This window comes from Rhinolophus sinicus, linkage group LG17 (genome assembly GCF_036562045.2).
Source record: "Rhinolophus sinicus isolate RSC01 linkage group LG17, ASM3656204v1, whole genome shotgun sequence".
Lineage (NCBI taxonomy): Eukaryota > Metazoa > Chordata > Mammalia > Chiroptera > Rhinolophidae > Rhinolophus > Rhinolophus sinicus.
In genome coordinates, this window is record NC_133766.1 from 25,449,938 (window position 1) to 25,471,982 (window position 22,045).

The following is a 22,045-nucleotide window of genomic DNA, read 5'->3' on the forward strand; positions in this document are numbered from 1 at the left end:
AGAAGTCCCTTGCCCATTTTCACACCTCCAGCAGAGAGCATTATTGAACTTGTCTCCTCCCTTTGGGCCCACAATTTGCTGTTTTTTCTTGATTTTTTTGTTGGCTTATTTCTGGGCCAGCTGCTGCAGGGCTGAGGAGAATTCCTGATACTTGCTGATGGACAGGGCACAGTGGACACCTCCTGGGCTGCAGCTGTGGTTGGACGGTGAAGAGCTCAGTGGATGATGTCCCAAGGGTGACTCTACACTACCTGGCCCTTCAGGACCTCAAGATCAAGAAAGAATCTTGTAGGAAGAGGGAGTTTGGGATGAGGAAGAAAGCCAGGGTTATTGCTTTAATTCTGATTAAAATCACATGTGCTACTAGCCATCTGTGTGGTCATGGGACAGTTATTCAGCTTTTCTAGGCCTGGACTTCTTCTTCAGTGAAATGAGGGGATTGAACAGGACACTGTGAGGGCCTCCCAGCATGGCCGTTCTATGATAGTACAGTGGCAAGGAGAGAAGCATGAACTTTGGTTTAATCAGGCTTGGGTTCAACTTACAGTCACCCCTTACTTCCTAGTCCTCCTGGGCAAGTCAGCTACCCTTTTTGAGTTTGGTTTCCACACCATCAGTATGAGGATAATGGCACTACCTGCCTCCCAAGGAGGATAAGATGAGGTGGTGTGCAAACATTCAGTGCAAGTCCTGGCTCATTGTAGAGGCTGAGGTGGGGGAGTCCATGGCACTCTGGGAACACAGATGAGGGGCCACAACACCCACTGGGTGTGTGGGCATCTGGAAAGGCTTTCCAGAGAAAGTGACATCTAAGCTGAGTCCTGAAGGAAGCATAGAAAATAACCAAGCAAAGTAAGGAGAGGAAGAGTGCTCCATGGGAGAGGTTCTGTTATTTGTCAAGACCTGTTGTTGGTAAGAGAAAGCGGAGCCTGGTCAAGGGCTGAGAGCAGCTTAATGTGGCTGGAGGGCAGAGTGTGTGTGTGTGAGGTGGGGGATAGAGCATGGACAACACTGACACTGGAGAGGTCAGCAGAGGTCAGGTTATTATGGCCTCTTTTCCTCCTGTAATTCTAGGGACTTAACAGCTGGTGCCCCTCTGCTACCCTTCCATCTTCCTTTTCCTATTCTTTCTCCCTACCTCCCAAGTCTCAGTTCTCTTCTCCTTGGTCACGTGGGCACGAGGAAGCACTGGGCTTCCCAGAAGGAACTGTTTGGTCCAGAGAGAAGCTCAAGTCTAAAGTTATCCAACTCTAGACCAGTTTTTGGCCCAGGTCTGAAGATTTCTGACCCTCTCCCACTATGAAAGAGCAATCTACTGCCCACAGAAAGAAACCTCTGGATGTCTGGCATTAAGGTCCTCCTGTTAAACATTGTGCACCCTCTTTGGACCTATTTTCCCATCTGGCTCACTCATTACAGAGAGTTGGGATAATGATGGAGGTGGGCTGAGAGCAGCATGGAGTGAGGACTGAGGAAAATGAGAGAAAAGATGGCTCTTCAGCTTGGAGTAAAGGCTGATGGGGGAGACTGAGTCAGTGCCCCCAACTGTTGGAAGGTTGAAACTTCAATAGGAAGCTTGGAGGGAAAAATTCCCAAGGAGGAAGCATGTCACACACCAAAAGGAGGCATGAGGGAGGAAAAAGGAATGTAGATCAATCCTACGGGCTCTTGTAAGCCAAGAAATACTTAGCCAAAGCTCTACCAGGCACTGAGGAGGACACAAAAATGAACAAAATATAGGTTAAGAATCAGTTCAGAAAAGACTCTCCTGTTTGGGAAGGTAGGCATCGTCTTTCCTGGAAGAAGTGGGGAGATGAAATGACCCCTATGGGAGCTGCTCCTGAGGGTGCTTCCATACTGTGGAGTGACTCTCCTGCCTCCCTGCCAATACTGTCCCTTGGACTCCCCACCAACTAGGCCCAATCCCTTCCTTATCACTAGCCAGTGCAACCTCTAAGATCACAGATAATGTGTATAGAGGAGGGGCCTTCAGCTGGGATCTAGTTGGCCTGCCTCTCTTTTCTCAGGTAGAGGACCCCACTGGTCGTGGAACCCTAAGGAACAGGTCCCATCAGCTCAGCTCTTCTCTGGTTTCTCAGATTCTGGTTGCAGATCTTGTGACAGCTCAATGGCTCACTGGCCTCCACCCAAAAAATCTTATCTCCTGGGGCCTGGCCATCCTTGGCTCTGAGAAGACTTCCAGCTGCCTGGTGCCACCAAGGCTGGGGAAAGTAGGAGGGCAAGGGGCTGAAGGGCAGTAGCTGAGGAACTTGGCTCCATGAAGCACCCCTTACTGCATGCCTCTCCCATGTCTTGGCAGGTTGGAAGGGTTTTGGAGGGAGCCTCCTCTTGGGAATTATAGGAGGTGGGATAAAGCACAGTAGGTTGGAAATTTTCTCCAATTCTGTGGCTATGGTAACTACTACCCTACAAATCACTGTTCCCCTAGAGAAAAGAGAAATAAGGCAGGGGTTTACCTTGAGCATCATCAAGCCCACTGGGGTGTAGAGAGGCAATGTGACTCAAAGACCACAGAACTGGAGACAGAGGTTCCAGTTAAATAAATGTAAGCAAGTTACTTTACCTGTTTGAGCCCTAGTTTCTCTAATTCAGTAGATACTTTCTTTCATCTACAAAGTAGGGTAATAATAATATCTTGTATTTGCCTAAGGGCCTTACAGATTTCACATACTTTACCTCACGTACTTTATCACACAATGGAAGGTTTTATTGCCTCCTTAGGTGAGGAAACTGAGCCCTAGAGAGATTGAAAGATTGACTGAAGTTCCCATAACTAGTAGATGACACAGACTAGGATGGCAAATAGTGGGAAAGAAGAATAGATAGGGACCTTTGGCTGTGACCCAGACATGCCAGAATAACAAATAGGTTTCATTTGTTAGGCTAACTCCATTTGATTGATAATGGCTGCCTGTATCACCATGTTGAGAAAGATTCTGAGGCTCAGGAAGAACTCAAGTACTGTGGTGAATTAGTGATATCCATTAAGGGTGGGGACAGGGTGAGTGGTGGCCCACATGTTGTATGTTTGACGTTCTTAGCCCAGAATCAAACCAGGGATTTCAAGTCCAAGTCCTTCCTCTATACTAATCAATTAAGTTAAATTCAAAGGTACTAGTTTAAAAAGAAATATAAGATATAGTCTCTGACTTCAAAGAGCTCATGATCTCTCAAAAAGGACAAAGATGTACTATACTGATGATGTGGCAAAATGTCCCAGGAACATAAAGGGAGCATCAGTCCTTCTAGAGAACATTCCGGGCAGAGGGAACTTCATGAGCAAAAGCATGGAACATGGAAGTGATGTGCAGCCATGTTTGAAGGACAAACGGAAGTTCTGTGTAGCTAGAAGATAGGTACCCAGGGGGAAGTATCGAAGGAGAGTCTGTGAAAATTAGAGTGGCATCTGATGGTGAAGGGTTCTGACTGCTATGTCAAGCATTTGGGTTTCATTACAAAAGCTGTGGATTAAAGTATTTAAAGCAGGAGTGATGGGAAAGGCCCTTGTGGCAGCTGAGGTGGGTGGAGGTAAGGAAGGTGAGGCTAGGCAGGAAGGGCAGGAGATCATTGCAACATTTCAGGTGGAAGAGAGTATGAGGCTGAACTAGAGCAGCCTCCAAGGAGATGGAGAGGAGTCCACAAAGGCAGAATTGATAAGACCCAGTGATCAAGTGGAGAGGGGCAAGAGAGAAACCCAGGGTACTAAATGGATGGGAATGCTGTGAACAAGAGGGGAAATACAGAAGAGATTTCATTTTGAGGAAAGAGGACATGAGTCTGAACATGTTAAAATTGGAATGCTCCACATAGGGGGATCCTGTCAGTACTTGGACAGACAGGCAGAGGTGAGGTGAAATCCATGAGAGGGGTTAAAACAGCCATGGAAGAGAGAGTGGAGTGGTTAGAGATGAGAGCAAAGGGTGGATCCCTGAGAAACACCAACAGGTAAGGGGCAGAGGAGAGAGAGATAGATCAAAAGTAAACAGAGAGAGAACCTGGAGGATAATGTCAGAGAGTAACAATGAGGCTCTTCACATACTCAGTGCTTCACAACCCATGAAGTGCTCTTACGTATATAATCTTATCTCATTCTTCCAATACCATGGTGAGATAGGTATTATTAGGTCCTTTTTTGCAGATAAATAAAATGGAAACTCAGAGAGCTTAACTGATTTGCCCCAAATCACGAAGCCTAGAAGTGGCAGGGCCACTGAACAGTTATTCAAGGTGCACAAAAATCAATGGATTCCCACCATATCACAGGGAAAGCCAAAGAAAAAAGTATCAGGAAGAGACGGGCTGGTCATCAGTTTCAAATGCTGCAGAGAGACTGCTGGTGTCAAGGACTGAGAAAATGCCCTTGGATTTAATGATTGGAAGGTCAGCTGTGACTTCGGAGGGAGGGTTGTGCTGCTCTAACTGCCACCCAGCCTGGCTGTGTAGGTCAAATGGAATTGTTTCTAACGTGCTTTGTAGACTGCAGAGCCTCATGGTCTGAAGGTGGCCGATACTCTTATTTTTATTATATATTAGTAGATTGAATCACTTGATATCGCTGACATGGGACCCAATTTTTTTAATTGGCAATTTCATATGGTTCAACCAAATAATAAAAGGAGTGGGCTGCATTGGGGACGGGGTGGGAAGAGACTATGAGAGAAGGTAAGCTGCAGAGATAAGCCCTGCCCTCTGGTGGTGGGGAGGTAAATCTTCAGTGCTGGGCAGAGACAGGTAGATACCTGGTGAAGCTTCAAGTTTGCAGGAGTTGCCCCTCATCTCCTGCTCCCCCTGCCCCCATCTGTAATCTTTCCAGCCCCCTCTGCTGTAAGGGCAGCTGGGGTGGGGTGTGAACTCTCCTGAGGGAGCTCTGTCCGGAAGAATACTTCTAACCTCTAAGCTAGTATGAGCCCCTCAACCGTATCTTTCGGAATGAGTTGGGTGCAGATATCCCCTGTGGAGAGTCTCAGGAGCCAAAGCCAGGTGATGAGTGATTAGAAAGCCAGGGCAGACTGGTGCATGAACAAGAAAGCTTGGACAGACATCTCTGTTATTGCCCTATTTCTACCTAACTCAGTGTCTGAGATCTCCTCCAAGGTCTTTGGGATCCTCTTCAGTGTCTCATGTCTCACTGATACTAGAATAACAATGGCAATAGAAGTTATTCCCATTAATATTGTTGCTTCCAGCTGTATCTTAGCACTGATACTGATTTTTCTGGCTCTTCAGTGGAGGTGAGGAAGTATGGGTTAACATCTCGAGTAGATGTTCTTCTGAAGTGAGGACCCAGATGGGGCCAGGCCAGGAGGCTCTCGGAATTGCTGGAGCTGGGGCTGGGGAGGCAGTAGTGCATCCTTTGTCCTCAGCTAAACTCTGCCCGGTGCCAAGCTCCTCATACAGGACCAGGATGTTCAGCCTGCTTCCCCAGACGGAGGGGAGGAACAGACACTGGTGGGGTGATGACTCGGGTGGGAGGGTGGTGCTGTGGGTGGGTGGAGGGGGGGCAGGTGTATCAAAGAGGCAGCACTCTTTCGCTGCATGTTCCAGGAAGTCAGTCATCCTCCCTCTCCAGCTGAGGACAGAGTGGGTCACTGAGATGCCTCCCTCTGGGCAGTTCTCTGCAGGAACACTCTCCCTTCCTGCAGGGGAGAGAAGGCACTGCCTGGGGATTGGGTGGAGGAAGGGGCAGTGGTCCTGATCAGCCCACACTGACAGGCAGGTGTGGTGTCTGCACAGAAGAGAACATCTGACGTGGCCCCATCTCTGTGTCCCTCCCTCTCTGGACTGGAAAATACACAGGAGGGTCAGAAGGGCCAGACAGAGGTCACAGGCTCCCAGGAAATGTTCTGAAAGCTTCTATCCTTTCTTTTGATCAGACTATGAGAACTTTTCAAACGCTGACACAAGGGAAGAAAAGCCCATTCTTTCCTTGGCTAGGGCCTTGGTGTCAGGCTGAGGCTAGAGGATAGGAGGGAAGGGGTTGGAGACCTAAGGGTGGGGGGCAGAGGCAACAGTGACTCAGCTGGAAAGGCAGGTCCTGGACACACACACTGCTCTCTTTTTCTCCACTTCAAGATTTGTGTGCATCTGGCTTTATTTCTAATTGTTTATTTCTCTTTGGGGCAGGACAGGAGGGAGATTAATGAATAAAGACATCCAATTTGGAAAGAACCCCAGACCCAACTCCATTCTTTTTCCAACCTTGGGGGCTTACATAATCCTGCAGTGCTTTTCTTACTAGCCTTCCTCTTATACTCCTTTCCTTTCTCTTCTTTTCCCCTCTCTTTCTTATTAAGAACACTTGGAAGTCAAACATGCTTCTTTTCAGTCCCCAATGCAAGCTGATCTTTTGGAGGCCTCCAAGATTGTTGTTCAAGTTGGGCTCTGTATGCAAAAAAAGAGATACATGGTTGGTGAGAGGAGGCTGAGTAGCTGCTTCCTCTCTCCACTGAGGCCAGTGGGAGGGATGTGTCCAAACTGCAGTGGGAGGGACTAAGGCTAGACATGCAGTTGTTTTTTTTAATTAAATTTATTGGGGTGACAATTGTTAGTAAAATTACATAGATTTCAGGTGTACAGTTCTGTATTACATCATCTATAAATCCCATTGTGTGTTCATCACCCAGAGTCAGTTCTCCTTCCATCACCATATATTCGATCCCCCTTACCCTCATCTCCCACCCCCCACCCCCCACCCCCCTTACCCTCTGGTAACCACCAAACCATTGTCTGTGTTTATGAGTTTCTGTTTCTCATTTGTTTGTCTTGTTCTTTTGTTGCTTTTGGTTTATATACCACATATCAGTGAAATCACATGGTTCTCTGCTTTTTCTGTCTGACTTATTTCGCTCAGCATTACACTCTCAAGATCCATCCATGTTGTCACAAATGTTCCTATATCATCTTTTCTTACCGCCGAATAGTATTCCATTGTGTATATATACCACAACTTCTTTATCCATTCATCTTTCGAAGGACATTTTGGTTGTTTCCATAGACATGCAGTTTTAAAGCAGAACGTGACCTTGATAATCTTCAAACACAGGACCTCCCAAACTGACCCAGTAATTCCTTCTGAAAGACAGAGGAGAGGGAATTATACCCCAAAAGATACAGGGATGAGCCACCCGTTGGACATTCTTGAAATCTTTTTTGTCTTTTAAATCATGTAAATTTTTATTCCACTGTGTTATTTATTTAATATTAAAATAATATTTTACTTCAAAATCTTTGAGTAAAATTGATTATCTCAGGAAAATGCACTAAACTTAATCCTGTGGCTTTGAGTAACTCCTGGCACACTGGTTTGAGACATGTGGAACTAATATAACATCCTTATTCCATAAGTAAAGAAATAAAGTCCTGCAAGGTTTAGAAATGTGCCCAAGGTCACTGCGAGTCAGTGGCAGAGTTGAGAATGGCTTCTATGCCTTTTGCTTCCCAATTCAGCCCACTTTCCACAAAGCAATGATGCCTCTTTTTTCCTGGCAGTATCTTCAAACAGCCTTATGCCTGATTCTTTCACTCCATTTCAGAATTCTATGCTGGGCATGTACCTAGTTCAGATGTCCAAGATGAGTGTGGGCTTAGAGACCAGCCTAACCTCAGCTTCAGAGGCTGATACTGCTGTTTGTGTACAGGGCTCTCCCAACACATAGCACTTGAGCATGATGGGCAGATACTGGGACAGAGAGAGCTGGTACTATCACTCATTATTTCTATCCACCTATTTATTTATCTATACACCACAGTGAATGGTTCAGGAATGCCTTCAAACCTAAAATAATTGGATTAGTTAATACCTATAATGGAAACTGCCTCCCTTTCTCACCCTGTTTCTAAATCCTAAAATGAGAGGATGTTTTCTGGAGGGAAGAAGTAGGGAGACAAGGAGGCTGCAGGGCTTAGAATGCCTCCATTGATGTGGACATGCCGATGGAGATAGTGTGGTACAGAATTTGAAGGTTAGAGTGTGATTAGATATATAGCATACTATTCCTCCATAGCTTCAAAAATCAGCTCTCCAGGAGGCTGAAGAAACTATAATGAGAAGAAGGGACAGTCTAGAGAGGTGTGTAGGGAATGAAAATATACAGAGGAAGATGCAAAGGAGGACAGAAGGGAGTAACACTTTAGTAAGTCAGCATGAAATACAAAAAGGGGCAAGCAGGGCAGCACAGATGATAAAAGAGATGGGAAAAGAGCTGGCAACAGAGCCCAAGGGAAGGAAATGGGGAGAATAAAGACATGCCATGCAAACCCAGAAGAAGGAACTTGGGATAATGCAATAACAAAAAGAGTATCACCACCAACCAGCAGATACACCCTTGATGTCACTGCCGGTGAGTTTTCATACCAGGCGAGTTCCCGCTCACCTCCTAGCATGCTCTAGGTGTCATCTTCTCTGGTTGTTGAGTGTTGTTGTATTTGCTCAGTGAAGGCAAATTCACTATATGATTCACCTGATGACATAGTGGAAAGGACTTTGGAACACAGCCAGAACTAGGTACTAATGTCAGCTCTGCTGCTGGGAAGCGCTGTCACCGGGGTCTCTGAACCTGTTTCATCAGTAATCATGAAAAACTCTGTTTTACAGTGTTGTTGTTGCAGAGACGAAATGTGAAGTGCTGGTCTAAAGCAGGCATTTCAGTAAATGGTAGTCACCTCCTTCTCTCTCCTTCCATTTCGCTGAACCAAATGTTAGGAGGAGGAAGGACTCCACAGTCAAAAACAGTGGCTCTGGGAAAGGATGTCCAGCAGGCCAGTGCGCTGTGGGGAAGAGGCCACAGGGCTGCATTCCCAGGACGTTGCTCCTCATTCTGGTGATTGACTTGTAAACACATGAAGCAGGAGTGTGTTAAGGATCAGAGCACATCATTGTTTTCCCAATTTGTCCTATTAAATCTCTCATGTGCTCCCAACACTTCAACCAAAATAAATGGCTCCTGTCCCCTGGCTGGCCCTGGATTTCCTCAGTGTTATGCCTTTTGCTCACACTGTTCCCTTCCCTGGAAGGGCCTTCTCTTTGACCTTCAAACCCCAATCTCCAAAGGGTCCAAATCTTGCCTATCTTTCAGGACCAGTTCCATTGCTGCCTTTCTCTATAAAAATCTTCCCTGAGTGAGACAGTTAGATATGCAGGAAAAAACTCAGCTCCTGCTTGTTACTGATGTTTCCTGGTATAAATGGGGATAATAACATTCTGCTGGGGTTGTTGGGGGAATTATATGAGTTAGGATATAGAAAAAATCCCCAGCAACCTTAGCTGGAGCCTAGCATGTAATAGGTGCTCAATCAATACACGCTAATTTCCTTCCCAGCCTTGCTCCCTTAAGCTAGATGTCACCTTTCCCTTTGCAAGCTCCCCTAGCACTTCATGGATACCTCTTCTATGGCACTTATCACTTCCTGCCTATTTTATTGTTACCTCCCTTGTTAGATTATAAGGTCTTCAAGGTCAGAATCCACATCTAAATCATCTTCATATTCCAGTGTTTTGTTTCGAATCTCACACCTAGTAGATGCTAAAAAAAATTGTTTATGAATGCATGAAAACACAGCTGAAACTGCATAGGTCTTCCTGTGTGATGGGAAACATCATTACAGATGAGAACATCTGGCTCATTTGCATATCTATCAGTGTTGATAATTAGTTATTGGGTTTCTGTGTGTACAAGAAAAAAGAAAAAACATAAGAAAATCAATACACAAACAAGAAGGGAAAATGAGAAGGTCCACATATGAGAGAGGCCCTGGACCAGAGGGAAGTTTCATCAGTCCTGCCCAGGACAAGAGCTTTCACATTTCTTGAGCCCTACTATTTTGGAGAATTGTGGAGTCCATTCACAATTCTCTTAGATTGGCCCCTATAGCCTTAGTGGTTAGGGAGCCCTCTGAGGCTCACTCATTCACACATAAAATACTTCTTGAACACCTACTATTTGTCATACATCGTGCTAATCATACATCAGGCTAATCAAAACATATGCCCTGAATCCTTATTTCAATAAGCTTATTTGTAGTAGAAGACAAATGATGTACCAAATAAATGTGCCATAAACGTGTAGCTGGATATGTAGTTGACCCTTGAACTATGTGTGGGGGGGGAGATAGGGGCTCTAACCCAACCCAGTGGAGCATTCATGTATAATTATTGACTCCCCAAAAACTTAACTAATAGCCTACTGTTGACTGGAAGCCTTACCTATAACATAAACAGTTGATTGACACATATTTTGTATATTAAATATACTATATACTATATTCTTACAATAAAGTAAGCTAGAGAAAATAAAATATTACTAAGAACATCATAAGGAAAATACATTTACAGTATTTATTTTTAAAATATGCATATAAATGGGCCCACACAGTTCAAACCCTCCTTGTTCAAGGGCCAACTGTATTTCTGATCCATAGTTGGGAATCTGTATATGTGGAGGGCCGACTTAAATGTTTGACTGCACAGGTGGTTGGCTCCCCTACCCACCATGTTGTTCAAGAGTTAATACTTAAGGTACTAACCCTGTGGGGATGAGAAGGCTTTATGGCAGAGGGGTCATTTGAACTGGGCTCTGAAAAAGATCTTGGACATAGAGACAAGAAGAAAGGTGAGGCCCAGAAGAGAGAAGAGCATGGATGTGTACAACAGGAAGCAGGGAACAGTTGGTTTGCCTGAAGCTTTGCCAAAGGACAGGAAAGGTAGGAAATAAGGTGGAAAGGAGGTTTAGAAGCCAAGTAAAGAAGACCAAATATGCCAGACTGAGTTTGGCCTCTCTTTGGTAGATAATGGGGAGACATTAAAATCTTGTGAGCTAAGGAAGGATCTGAGACAGTTACAGTACAGTGAAAAGTGGTTGGGTTTGGGAGACAGAGGACCTGAGCATGAGTTCAGTTCCACAGTTTACCAAGTCACGTCATCTCTCTGAACCTCAGTTTCCTTTTTCATAAAATAAGGATTATAATCTTAACGCTTTATAGGAATGCCATGAGAATGAAATCTGGAAGTGTTTTGTAAAGTATTGGATACATGCTCATTGATTCCTGATCAGAGGTGTAGTTGAGGAAGAGTAACCCAGTAGCAGTGTGGGATGGATTTAGGAGAGAAAGAACGGAAAAGATGAGTGAGAGGCTGATGCAGTGATTCAGCCAAAATGCATTAAGATAATGAACCAAAGAGGAAGAGGCACAAGTAACAAGTCCACGTGGCATCAGATGAATGTTGAGATGTGGGAGTTTGAGGTGATACAAGATTTGTAGTGTGGTAACTCAGAGGATGATGACATCATTAACTGTTTAGGAAACCAAAGAGAAGCAGCAGGTAGGAGAAAAAAGAGGATTTGTTCACATTTGGAAATAAATGCATTTAGTATTAGTACCCAAAATTCCTTTCAGTCAAGTTGCTTTTGCCACAGAGAAAACAAAGTTCTTGGCTCAGGTTCACACTGCTGCCAATCTAACCTGACAGGAGAAGGTGCACAGCTCTTCCCTACCCCCTCCACCATTGCTCAGAGGAGGAGGTTGAAGCTTCCTTTTTAGACACTTAAATTGACATAGTCCACTCCAATGACCACAGCAATTTACAAGGCTCATTCTCTCTCTCCATCCAGCCTGCAAAGGGAACAGCTGACCCAGAGGAGAGCTGGGCCTAATGCCTTGGGGCTTGCTTTCTCCCTCCTTTGGAAAAAAGGATTTGTAAACATTTGCAGCTTTAGTGGAGCCTGTGTAAACTTGGGTTCCTCCCAACCTGCCATGGCACCACCTGAAGGTCTCCATAAACTCATCATCTCCTGTGAAACAGACAAAGGCTGCAGCGCTCACTCAGGCCTCTGCCTATCCAGATCAGGCTTTCAGTCATTTCTTTACTTATTCTTTCTTAACAAACTGCTGGGTACTAGGGAAACAGGTGAAAATCACAGTCTGTGACCTTAAATTAAGAATTCACAGGTGACAAACAATGGTAAAAAACCATTGCAAAGCACAATGATTTTTTTAATGTGAAATTAAATTTGTACATTCCATTTTTTTAAGAATGTTTGATTTTTAAATTTTATTGGGGAATATTGGGGAACAGTGTGTTTCTCCAGGGCCCATCAGCTCCAAGTCCATCAGGTCCAAGTTGTTGTCCTTCAATCTAGCTGTGGAGTACGCAGCTCAGCTCCAAGTCCAGTCACCATTTTCAATCTTTAGTTGCAGGGGGCGCAGTCCACCATCCCATGTGGGAATTAAACCAGCAACCTTGTTGAGAGCTCACACTCTAACCAGCTGAGCCATCCAGCCGTCCCTCTGGAAGCTCAGCGGCAGCTCATTGTCTTCAATCTAGTTGTGGAGGGCGCAGCTCACTGGCCCATGTGGGAATTGAACCGGGAACCCTGTTGTTCAGAGCTCACACTCTAAACAACTGAGCCATCTGGCTGTCCCCACAATGATGTTTTAAAATAGGATGTATACAAGTCCGTGCTTAGTAAACCATGCTGGGGTAGGACGAGAAGATAGAAAAGATGAACTATTTCTTTGATGGTCGGGGAAAACTTCAAATGGCAACTAACACTTGAATCTTGAAAGATAAGTAGGAAGTCATCAGATAGGCATGGAGCGGGGCAATGTGAAAGCATGTCCAAAGGTAGAAAGAATGAAACAGTGAGGCTCTTTACAGGGCTGGAGTCCAGGATTCATGTAGAAGAGTGGTAAGAGTAAAGCCAAGAAATAGGCAGAGACCAAATCAAGAAGGGTCTTGAATTCTGTGCTCAGAGGCTTGCAGCTTATCCTAAAAGCAACAGGGAGCCATAGATCAATTTGAGTCATGAGAGGCACCAGATCAATGTTCATACTCCAGAGAAGTCCTGTACTCAAGAAAGGCTCTGATAAATCCATTAATTCTGGAGAATAAATGACTCATGGGCTCACAGGTAAAGAAAGCAACTCTGGGTTGGCTGATCGACAGGCATGAAGCAGTGGGTGGCAATGGTATTTGCTGAGGAACATGCTGGGCATCACTGTAGGTATGACTAGCCTTTGTTTCAGGGAAAGAATCATTAGTTCAATTTTCAGAGGAGAAAGAAGGTGATTGTCTTTGTTTCTGTTTTCACTCCTCAGAGGCTGGTTTTCAGAATTCTTCAGATCCGGTCCCTTGCATCTAACTGGGACTGTTTTGGGGAAACAGCACCCTCTAGAGGAAAGAGTATGTGTTTCAGGTGGGGCAGTAACTACCATTTCCAGAACTTTGGCCTGTTCCCTTCCCAGGGGCCTGGACAACTGTGGGTGGAGTGTATCTGATTGTTTAACCACTTCTGATTCTCACCACCACCGAGAACAGAGCTGTTTGGCTGTGGGTGGTGGCATAACAGCTGGGAGCAGCAGGTAACAGCTGGAGGAGGCAGATCTAAAGGCTGACAACACACACAACTGGAGGCTGTAATCACAACAGAGTTTTAGCCAGTAGCCAAAATCTCCAGTGCTATGTCCGTAGCCTTAACATTGGACTCTAGAAGCTCCAGGCTCTGTCTTCTCTGTCTCAGCCATGATCCTCCATACAGGGTACCACAGAGGTATTATACCTCCTGAGAACATGAGATCCATGAGAATCAACCTGAGGAACACAGGAGCAGTTGCTACAATTACAAAGCTCTGGACCAGAAGTCAGAAGACCAACTCTATCACTGATCTACTTGGGGGAAATCTGTCTGAGCCTTAGTTTCTAACGATGTCTTTCCTACTTACCTCATGGTGTGTGGGTCAAATTACATATTTTATAAACTATAAAGTGATCTATAATCAAAGACTATTGTTTTGAGAATGATAAGCAAAGCTTTTCTTGAGCTTCCATTTCCCCAGATATGCAGAATCTCTGCTCAACACAGACAAAGTTAGGACTTTGGTGAAGGACCCCCGAATGTTACCATAGGAAACGCAGGGGTAGGGATTGGGAGGAGGAGGGAGGCATCTTGATCCCCATGAGTGTAAGTGGAAGCTTAAAGACAATCTTTCAATCTACCATCCAAAGCTTTACTCTCCTCTAGAGAATATCTACAAAGTGCTTGTCCAACCTGTACTTGAATACCTCAGGGGACAGAGTACTCGCGCTACCTTTCGAGAAGTTCTTTCTACATTTGAATGTCCCAGTTGTTACAGTGTTCTTTGTCATATGAATCTGGAATCTTTTCCCGTGTTGTTTGAACTCATTGATCCTGGTTGCTCCTCTTGGAGTGCAAAGAAAAATTCAAACCTGTTCACTTGACAGGCCTTCAAATCAAATATTTGCACACAGCCATCACATGACTCAAATCTTCTCTTTTCCCAACTAAACTCCATATCCTTCAATAATTTCTTATACGATCTGGTTGTAAATCCTTTCATATCCTCATTTTTCCTTGCTACTCAATACTGCAGGTATGAGATGAACAGAGCAGAGCAGAATCATCTACTTCTTTATTCTACTTTAATTCAACTAAAGTAACCTAAGATTGCATTGCTTTTTTGGCAACCAAAACACATAGGTAAGTCATACATGATTCTTTTCTGCTAAAATTTACTTTCATAGTTCTGCTTCCTAAATCAAATCTTTGCAATCCAAAACATACTCAGGTAATTTTTGGACCCAAACACATAACCCAACATTTATCCTTTTTGTTAGATTTGGCCCACTCATCTGTCCCCTTTTGGATCCTAATTCTGCCCCCAACCTTGCATTTGTGATTCATCTCATTTGTGTCATTCACATAATTGATAGCCATGCGTTCTATAATTTTGAATAAAATTAGTGTTAAGAACTTGGAATAGGGTAAGGCCAAAGATAAAGCTCTCTGGTACATCACTAAAAAACTGAGTCCAGGCTATTACAACCCGCTCACCAGTACCATTCTTTTTCTATTTTTATTTTTAATTAGAGTAGCATTCTGTTTATTGTTCTCTGACATATCCCTAAGGATATAATGAGAGATCTTGTCAAAACTCTTGCTTAGATATGCTATATCTATTGCATGTCTCTGATGTGTCAATTTGGTAACCTTGACATAGAAGGAAATTAGGTTAGTTTGATGTGACTTATTCTTATTAACCCCATGCTGGGTCTTACTGCTAACTACCTTTCCCCCCACTCTGCCCACATACTTACAGTCTTACTGTTCCATTCTAGAGTCTTGCCTAGTATCAATAGTTCACTTATTTGTCTGTAGTTTGTGAAACATATCTCATTTTTCTTATTGAAAATTACGTTCACTCATTCACAACTTTCCAGCATTTTCTCTGTTCTCTAACAGTGCCTCAAAATCTCTTATAGAGGTTTCACATATTTCAAGAGTTTGAGGATCAAATGAGAAGGCATGTGAATGTGTGAACTTTGAAATGGTATATAAATGCAGGCATTATAGCGGTTGTTTCTTAATATTCCTATTACTATAGAGTACTGAATGGGCTTTACTTGGGATCTAAATAAAAAACCTTCAAACTTCATAATCACAGAGCTTTCCTTTTGCTCCAAAGTAGATAAGGATATTGGGAAGTAGATGGTATCCAGGTCTGGCTGAGTAGTCTCACTCAGGCAAAAGTTCCAAGTGGGTGGGGGTTGGTAAAATGGGCTCCTGGTTAACTCTGAACATTCTGTCTCATCCATTGTTGATCTCCAACTTAGTGCTTACTTGGGTGGGTATATGAATGGACCCAAATTATTTAGCGTTTTCCAGGTGTAAGGCCATGGAGAAGATAGAGTTGGAGGCAGCGTGAAGAAAAATGATAAAATGCAATGGCTCAGACTTCTCAGAAGGGAGAATGTGATGAGCCTCTCTGTTCTCCAAGGACCAAACTCCCCAGAGATCACTCTGCTCCTTCCCAGAAGATCTGGCCATCAGATCCAGAGTCAAAGGGCTCAAGTGATTAAAATTATTTCTCTACTGGAAAACTACAAGTTACTCCTTGGGCAGGGGTGCCAAGCACCTTGTATTAAGTGAGCTGTCTCCTATTTCAGAGTCTTGTCCCACTTTCTACTATCAGGACAAATAGCAATCCTGAATTTAAGCTTGTGCAGACATAGCCACTAACTAACATATACTCCTAACCTCCTACTTCATTCAATCAGGACAGTTTTGCCACCTCCAACCTGGCATTTCTCCCAGTCCCTGGGAAAATATTCTAGTGCTGCCAGGAAGCTTCAGCATGTTGCTTCTCCACCACCATTGCTTATTTCTTCTTGCTCTTTTTGTCCTGTCTGTTGCTCTTCCTAATACCACCCCAGACCCTAACCCAGACCAAAGTTCCCCAGATGATGCAAATAGATGATGATGATGATGATGATGATGATGATGATGATAGTAGTACATAGTGATATGGGCTGGGTGCTTAGAGAACATCTTGAAGGGTAGAAGAACAGGCAGTTTCTGCTATTTTCTAAGCTAGATGAATATCTTAGTATCATCAATGAGTATAGACTTGGGGCTAGGGGAAAGAATGGACAAATTAAGGGTATGTGTGTATTAAGCAGGGTTAGCCTGGAAGGATCTCAACAGGGTAGTCTTTCTTGCTGATGCCATTCATGAGGGTGAGGAGGGGTCTTATTTTAGAATTAGAGATATTCACAGAATTGGTTTTGTGGTAAATGGAGACCAGTAGAGCTCTCTTTACTCTGGCCCTACATTCAAGAAACTGTGAACTTATTACTCTTTCTTCTCTGCCTCTCCTAAGAATTACAAATACCTAATAGATGGTATTGCAATCATTTGCTCATTGAACACATGTCTTTCTCACTAGGCTGCGAGTTCTTAGACAGCAAGGATGATGTTATTTTCATCTTTGACTTACCAGCATCTTGCACAGTGCCTGGCATATCGCAAGTGCTCAAGAAATATTTGCTAATAAAAGAACAAATCAGTGGTACCAAAATGAATGTTATTTCTTCCTTCCCATGGGGTGATGGCTGGGAGTTGGCTGGATTCCTGCAATAACCTCCATTATACTGTCTTGCTCCCTCCAGATGACATCAGTTGCCAAGGTATATTACAGTCAAACCACTCAGACAGAAAGCCGGCCCCTAATGGGCCCAGGGATACGACGGCGGAGAGTCCTGACAAAAGATGGTCGCAGCAATGTGAAAATGGAGCACATTGCTGACAAGCGCTTCCTCTACCTCAAGGACCTGTGGACAACCTTCATTGACATGCAGTGGCGCTACAAGCTTCTGCTCTTCTCTGCCACTTTTGCAGGCACCTGGTTCCTCTTTGGTGTGGTGTGGTATCTGGTAGCTGTAGCCCATGGGGACCTGCTGGAGCTGGGCCCCCCAGCCAACCATACTCCCTGTGTGGTACAGGTGCACACACTCACTGGGGCCTTCCTCTTCTCCCTTGAATCCCAGACCACCATTGGCTATGGCTTCCGTTACATCAGTGAAGAGTGCCCACTGGCCATTGTGCTTCTGATTGCCCAGCTGGTGCTCACCACCATCCTGGAAATCTTCATCACAGGTACCTTCCTGGCAAAGATTGCTCGGCCCAAGAAGCGGGCTGAGACTATCCGTTTTAGCCAGCATGCAGTCATAGCTGCCCACAATGGGAAGCCCTGCCTTATGATCCGAGTTGCCAATATGCGTAAGAGCCTCCTCATTGGCTGCCAGGTGACAGGCAAACTGCTTCAGACCCACCAGACCAAGGAGGGCGAGAACATTCGGCTCAACCAGGTCAATGTGACTTTCCAAGTAGACACGGCCTCTGACAGCCCCTTCCTTATTCTACCCCTTACCTTCTACCATGTGGTAGATGACACCAGTCCCTTGAAAGACCTTCCCCTTCGCAGTGGTGAGGGTGACTTTGAGCTGGTGCTGATCCTAAGTGGGACAGTGGAATCTACCAGTGCCACCTGCCAAGTGCGCACCTCTTACCTGCCAGAGGAGATCCTTTGGGGCTATGAGTTCACACCTGCCATCTCGCTATCAGCCAGCGGCAAATACATAGCTGACTTCAGTCTTTTTGACCAAGTTGTGAAAGTGGCCCCTCCTAGTGGCCTTCGTGACAGCACTCTACGCTATGGAGACCCCGAAAAGCTCAAGTTGGAGGAGTCATTAAGGGAACAAGCTGAGAAGGAGGGCAGTGCCCTTAGTGTGCGCATCAGCAATGTCTGATAGCTTGGTTTCCCACCTCCTTATCCCTCTGGTTTCATTTCTTTTTTTGGCACCCTGAGTGAGAATATTACCCCAGCTTACTGGACAGTTCTAGAAACACCTATTCCCTATTCCCTTTCCTTTAAGCCAGTGGTCTGTGGGTAGTCACCTCATCCCACTTTTACCGTATTTTACATACCTCCCTTAAGCCAGGATAGGGACAGGGGAGGGAAGATTAGGCTGAAGTGGCTTAGAGGCCTCAGCAATGCTTGGAGACTCATATTAGGAAAACCATGCAGTTGGATGGATAGACTCCCCTCTACCTCCTGCCACCACGAGAAGTTTGGTGACTTGAGGCTAGAGCCCCCTCCCTCTCTAACTTTCAACCTAGCAAGTTTCCTAAGGCCAGACTCTCTGATGGTCCCTTTGGGGTCTGTGCCCTCAGAAATATAGGAATCTGGGATCAATTTCTCCTTGGGGTCTCTAATAAGCCCTATTCAAAGAAGTTAGGGTTTTTCATGGTGAGTTTCTGTTAGCAACTCCGGACTATAACCTAGGTCCTTGGTCACTACTATTTTCCTCTTTCTAGTTTTGAAAGTGAACCCTCTCTTAGCATACCCATTTCTTTCATAGATGCCTCTGCTCTCAGAGAATTGGGTTGACCAAGGAAATAGAAAACCTATAGTCACAACCACCACACCTGCACCCATCCTGGATTCTGAACTCTTCAGTGTGGAGTGACCAATGCAAAGCTGTTGTCCAAACCTGTGAACCTATCCTCCAGGCTGCCCTTGGAGGATTGGTTTCCCTGTGTCCACTGAATGGGACAATATGTTTCCCTGGAAAAAGTCCAGTGCTTAGACCCCATAAAAAGGTTTGGAAATGGTGTTCCAGATTACACTGCCCCTGGCTTCTCTTCTTTTTTGCCCAGCCCACTCTTCCCTTAACCCCAAAACTTCAGAGGAAGGCGGGGGGGGGGCAGGAGGGCAAATCCAAGGGCCTCCCTTTGTTAACACTGTTCAACTAAAACTGGACTCACAGGGCACAAAGTTCCCAGGAAAGTTACATCAACCCCACCATGTGGGATGAATAATTTATCTGGACTGCTGTACACAGAGCCTCTGGGAATTGGCGATGTTTTGTTAAGGTTTGGGCAGAGGCAGAACTCTGTGGCTAGCAAACACTATTCTCCTTGTTACCCCTCCCAGTGCCCTCTGAAAAATGCCAGCTGTTTCATTAGGCAATCTTGGGAGGGAAGGAAATTATACCTCCTGATTAATTAACCATGGTCTCCCTCAGCGATTCCTGAGACTTGGTATAAAATGAATATCAGTTTCATCTCTACTCTCCTTCGCCATGAGGCCAGTTTCAGGCAAGTTAAAAGGCATACTTTAAGAGATCAGACTCAGGCCATTCCTTGTTCCCTGGCAGGGACTGTGGTAGGGATCAGGAGAGGTGTATGAGCACCAGAACCTTCTCAAAAGCCCCAAATCCCAAGAGTGCTTCCTGGTCTCATTTAGATACCAAGGAACTCCCACCACCATACCCCAAAGTGGTTCAGCAGACAGTCTCTGTATGAATCAAGTGGCAGTTTATTTAAGGTGGACTCAAGCCACACACTTACATAGAATGTGTACATGCATCTGTGTGCAGAGCCTTGCAGAGAAACAAAATTCCAAGGCGGGAACCATGGTTACCACTTACTACCTACAACTGTACAAGATCCTCTTATATTGATCTCTCCTTGAACTCTAATTATACCTTGAAAATGAAGACCCTTTATTCTCCACTTATTGTGAACCCCACCATTACGCTCTAGTTCTTAGGAAAGCAAGAACCAGAAAAACTTGAAAATCTTAAACAGAGAACAGAAGGCAAAGAGCCAGCTTCTGGACCCTCAACTTTACTCAACATTAAATGTACCTGATTTCTTTCAATGTGTAAGGGTGAAAAGTATTGCACTATTTGTGTATGTCATTTATCTATTAGCAAGTTATCCTCCTTCTAGTTTCTTCTGCACACAGCTGCTTCCCTTCTGAGGGAATTACTCTCTTCCCACCCCCTGATGTCTATTCAGATTCTCCTCACATTCTTGGATAACAAAATGAGAACATTTTCTGACTTACCCTTTTTGATTCTCCTCCACGATTCCAGACTTTACTCTAAATTGCACTTTATATCATATTGTCCTTTCACTTCAACCTGGCTTATTCTCCCATAAGCTCCGTCTCTCACTGTCAACCCTAAATGGCTTTTTAGACTACAGACCTCATCTTCTCTAAACTGAAATCCTCTTTCAGGCTATCAAATAGGCTTTAGAAGCAGCCAGGTCTGGTAAAAAACAGGGTCCCTTACCACACTAACATGGATTTGGCATGTCAGGAGCACTAGGCACAAATGTTCAGGGGGGAGATTTCAGAGAATAGGCTAAACAACTGATGAGGGCAAAACAAAAGATGAGAAAGGGTGCTACTGAGGAATCTAGTGAAATTGATGACACCCTTGAGTCTTACTTGAGCTAGCAAACAAGAGCAGGTGGAAGCTTGGGGAATTAGGATATGATATATATGAAAGGTTTATCTAAGAAGAAACAGATTATATCTATACCTATCTATATCTATAGATACAGAGATCTATCTATCATCTATCTATCTATCTATCTATCTATCTATCTATCTATCTATCTATCATCTATCTATCTAGGGATGTATATAGATATATATATATAGGACCAAATATACTGAATGTACAGAAAGGAAGTGTTCAGAGATCTTGGCATTGGGGCAGATAGCTTGCTGTGGTTTTGGGGTAGGACTCCCCATATTTCCAAACTTACAACAAGTAATCCTGGTTTCAATATGGAACTGAGATACCTGATAAAGGCTTTCAGGTTTGATGATAGGAAAGTGAGTGGTGGAAGCTTCTCTTCAGAAATAAACAGGCATCATTGAGACTTCCGATAAATCCTGTGCTGCTGATAGGACCAGGAAGATGGGAGACAGGAAGAAAAGGGAGACACTCCATCCATGGAAATCTAGGAGAATCCCTATTTATGCTGTGTTCCCATCCCCAGAAATGTCTTGTCACTGTAGTACTTTAAAAAATTTTAAAATAAAAGCACCCTTCTATTTCCCTCTCTCGAAGTACACTGTATTTCCCTTCTTCCACAGGGGTGGGGGCAACTGCAGCTCCAGCCCCTGGAGGCGATGGCTATTCAACTGAGAACCTGAACACTTTATTGTGTGGAGGCACTGAAGGGGAGCTTCAACCCTAGAATTCAAAGGCCAGGATAAAAGAGGTGTTGGGCCCAAGATAACTCCCAAGGCAGAGGCCCAGCCCTCTGTGAGACTGCCAGCAGCCCAAAGAGAATATTGTCTATGCTAGGGGAATCCCAATCCTGACATTTGGGCATGGGGCATGGTGCTTTGGCTTTGATGCTTCTGTATGAAAATGAATGGGGCTACCAGCTGCCCTAGCGGATGGTGCAGATACAGAAGAAGCTCCTGAAATCCCTGCTCTTGCTTCACTATTGCCCCAACCTCTGTCAGCTAGTAAGACCATCCAGGAATTTCCCTATGAGGCCTTAGCGGAGAAAAGAAGCCAGTTTTACTATTGCTATAAGCCAGGGACACTGCCCCCTCCCCAGGGCTGCTAACCTGGTCCTTTACTCCTGCTAGTTAACCTAGTTTATTTGTAAAATAACACACTAACTTTGCTGTAAAGTTATCAAGGGCCTCCAAGTTCAGTAACGGCCAACTCTACTGAGGCAAAAGTATCTAGGGATAGTTTTCCCATTCATTGCATTAAAGACTAAACCAGGTCAAATTTACCTAGGAAAAAGATGTGTGAGACGTTTTTGTTTTTGTCAATTCAGAACAAGCTGCTAAACAAAATGGACGAATCTCTGTTCTTCACTCTAGCTTCTTTTAGAAATCCAAACCAAGG

The 22,045-nt window shown here is 44.5% G+C and overlaps 1 protein-coding gene across 2 annotated transcripts in view; it reads left to right on the top strand.

Moving 5' to 3' along the window:
• KCNJ10 (potassium inwardly rectifying channel subfamily J member 10) overlaps positions 1-21,236 on the top strand; it is a 31,441-nt gene extending 10,205 nt beyond the window's left edge. The window contains exons 2-3 of one of the 2 annotated variants that reach the window (XM_019716432.2): positions 13,114-13,211; positions 16,982-21,236. In XM_019716432.2, coding sequence (XP_019571991.1) covers positions 16,982-18,121 — 1,140 coding nt within the window. In that variant the 5' untranslated portion in view covers positions 13,114-13,211 and the 3' untranslated portion in view covers positions 18,122-21,236. The remainder of the gene's footprint in view (positions 1-13,113; positions 13,212-16,981) is intronic. The other variant, XM_019716431.2, reaches the window with a different exon arrangement.
• Positions 21,237-22,045: the final 809 nt, after the last annotated feature.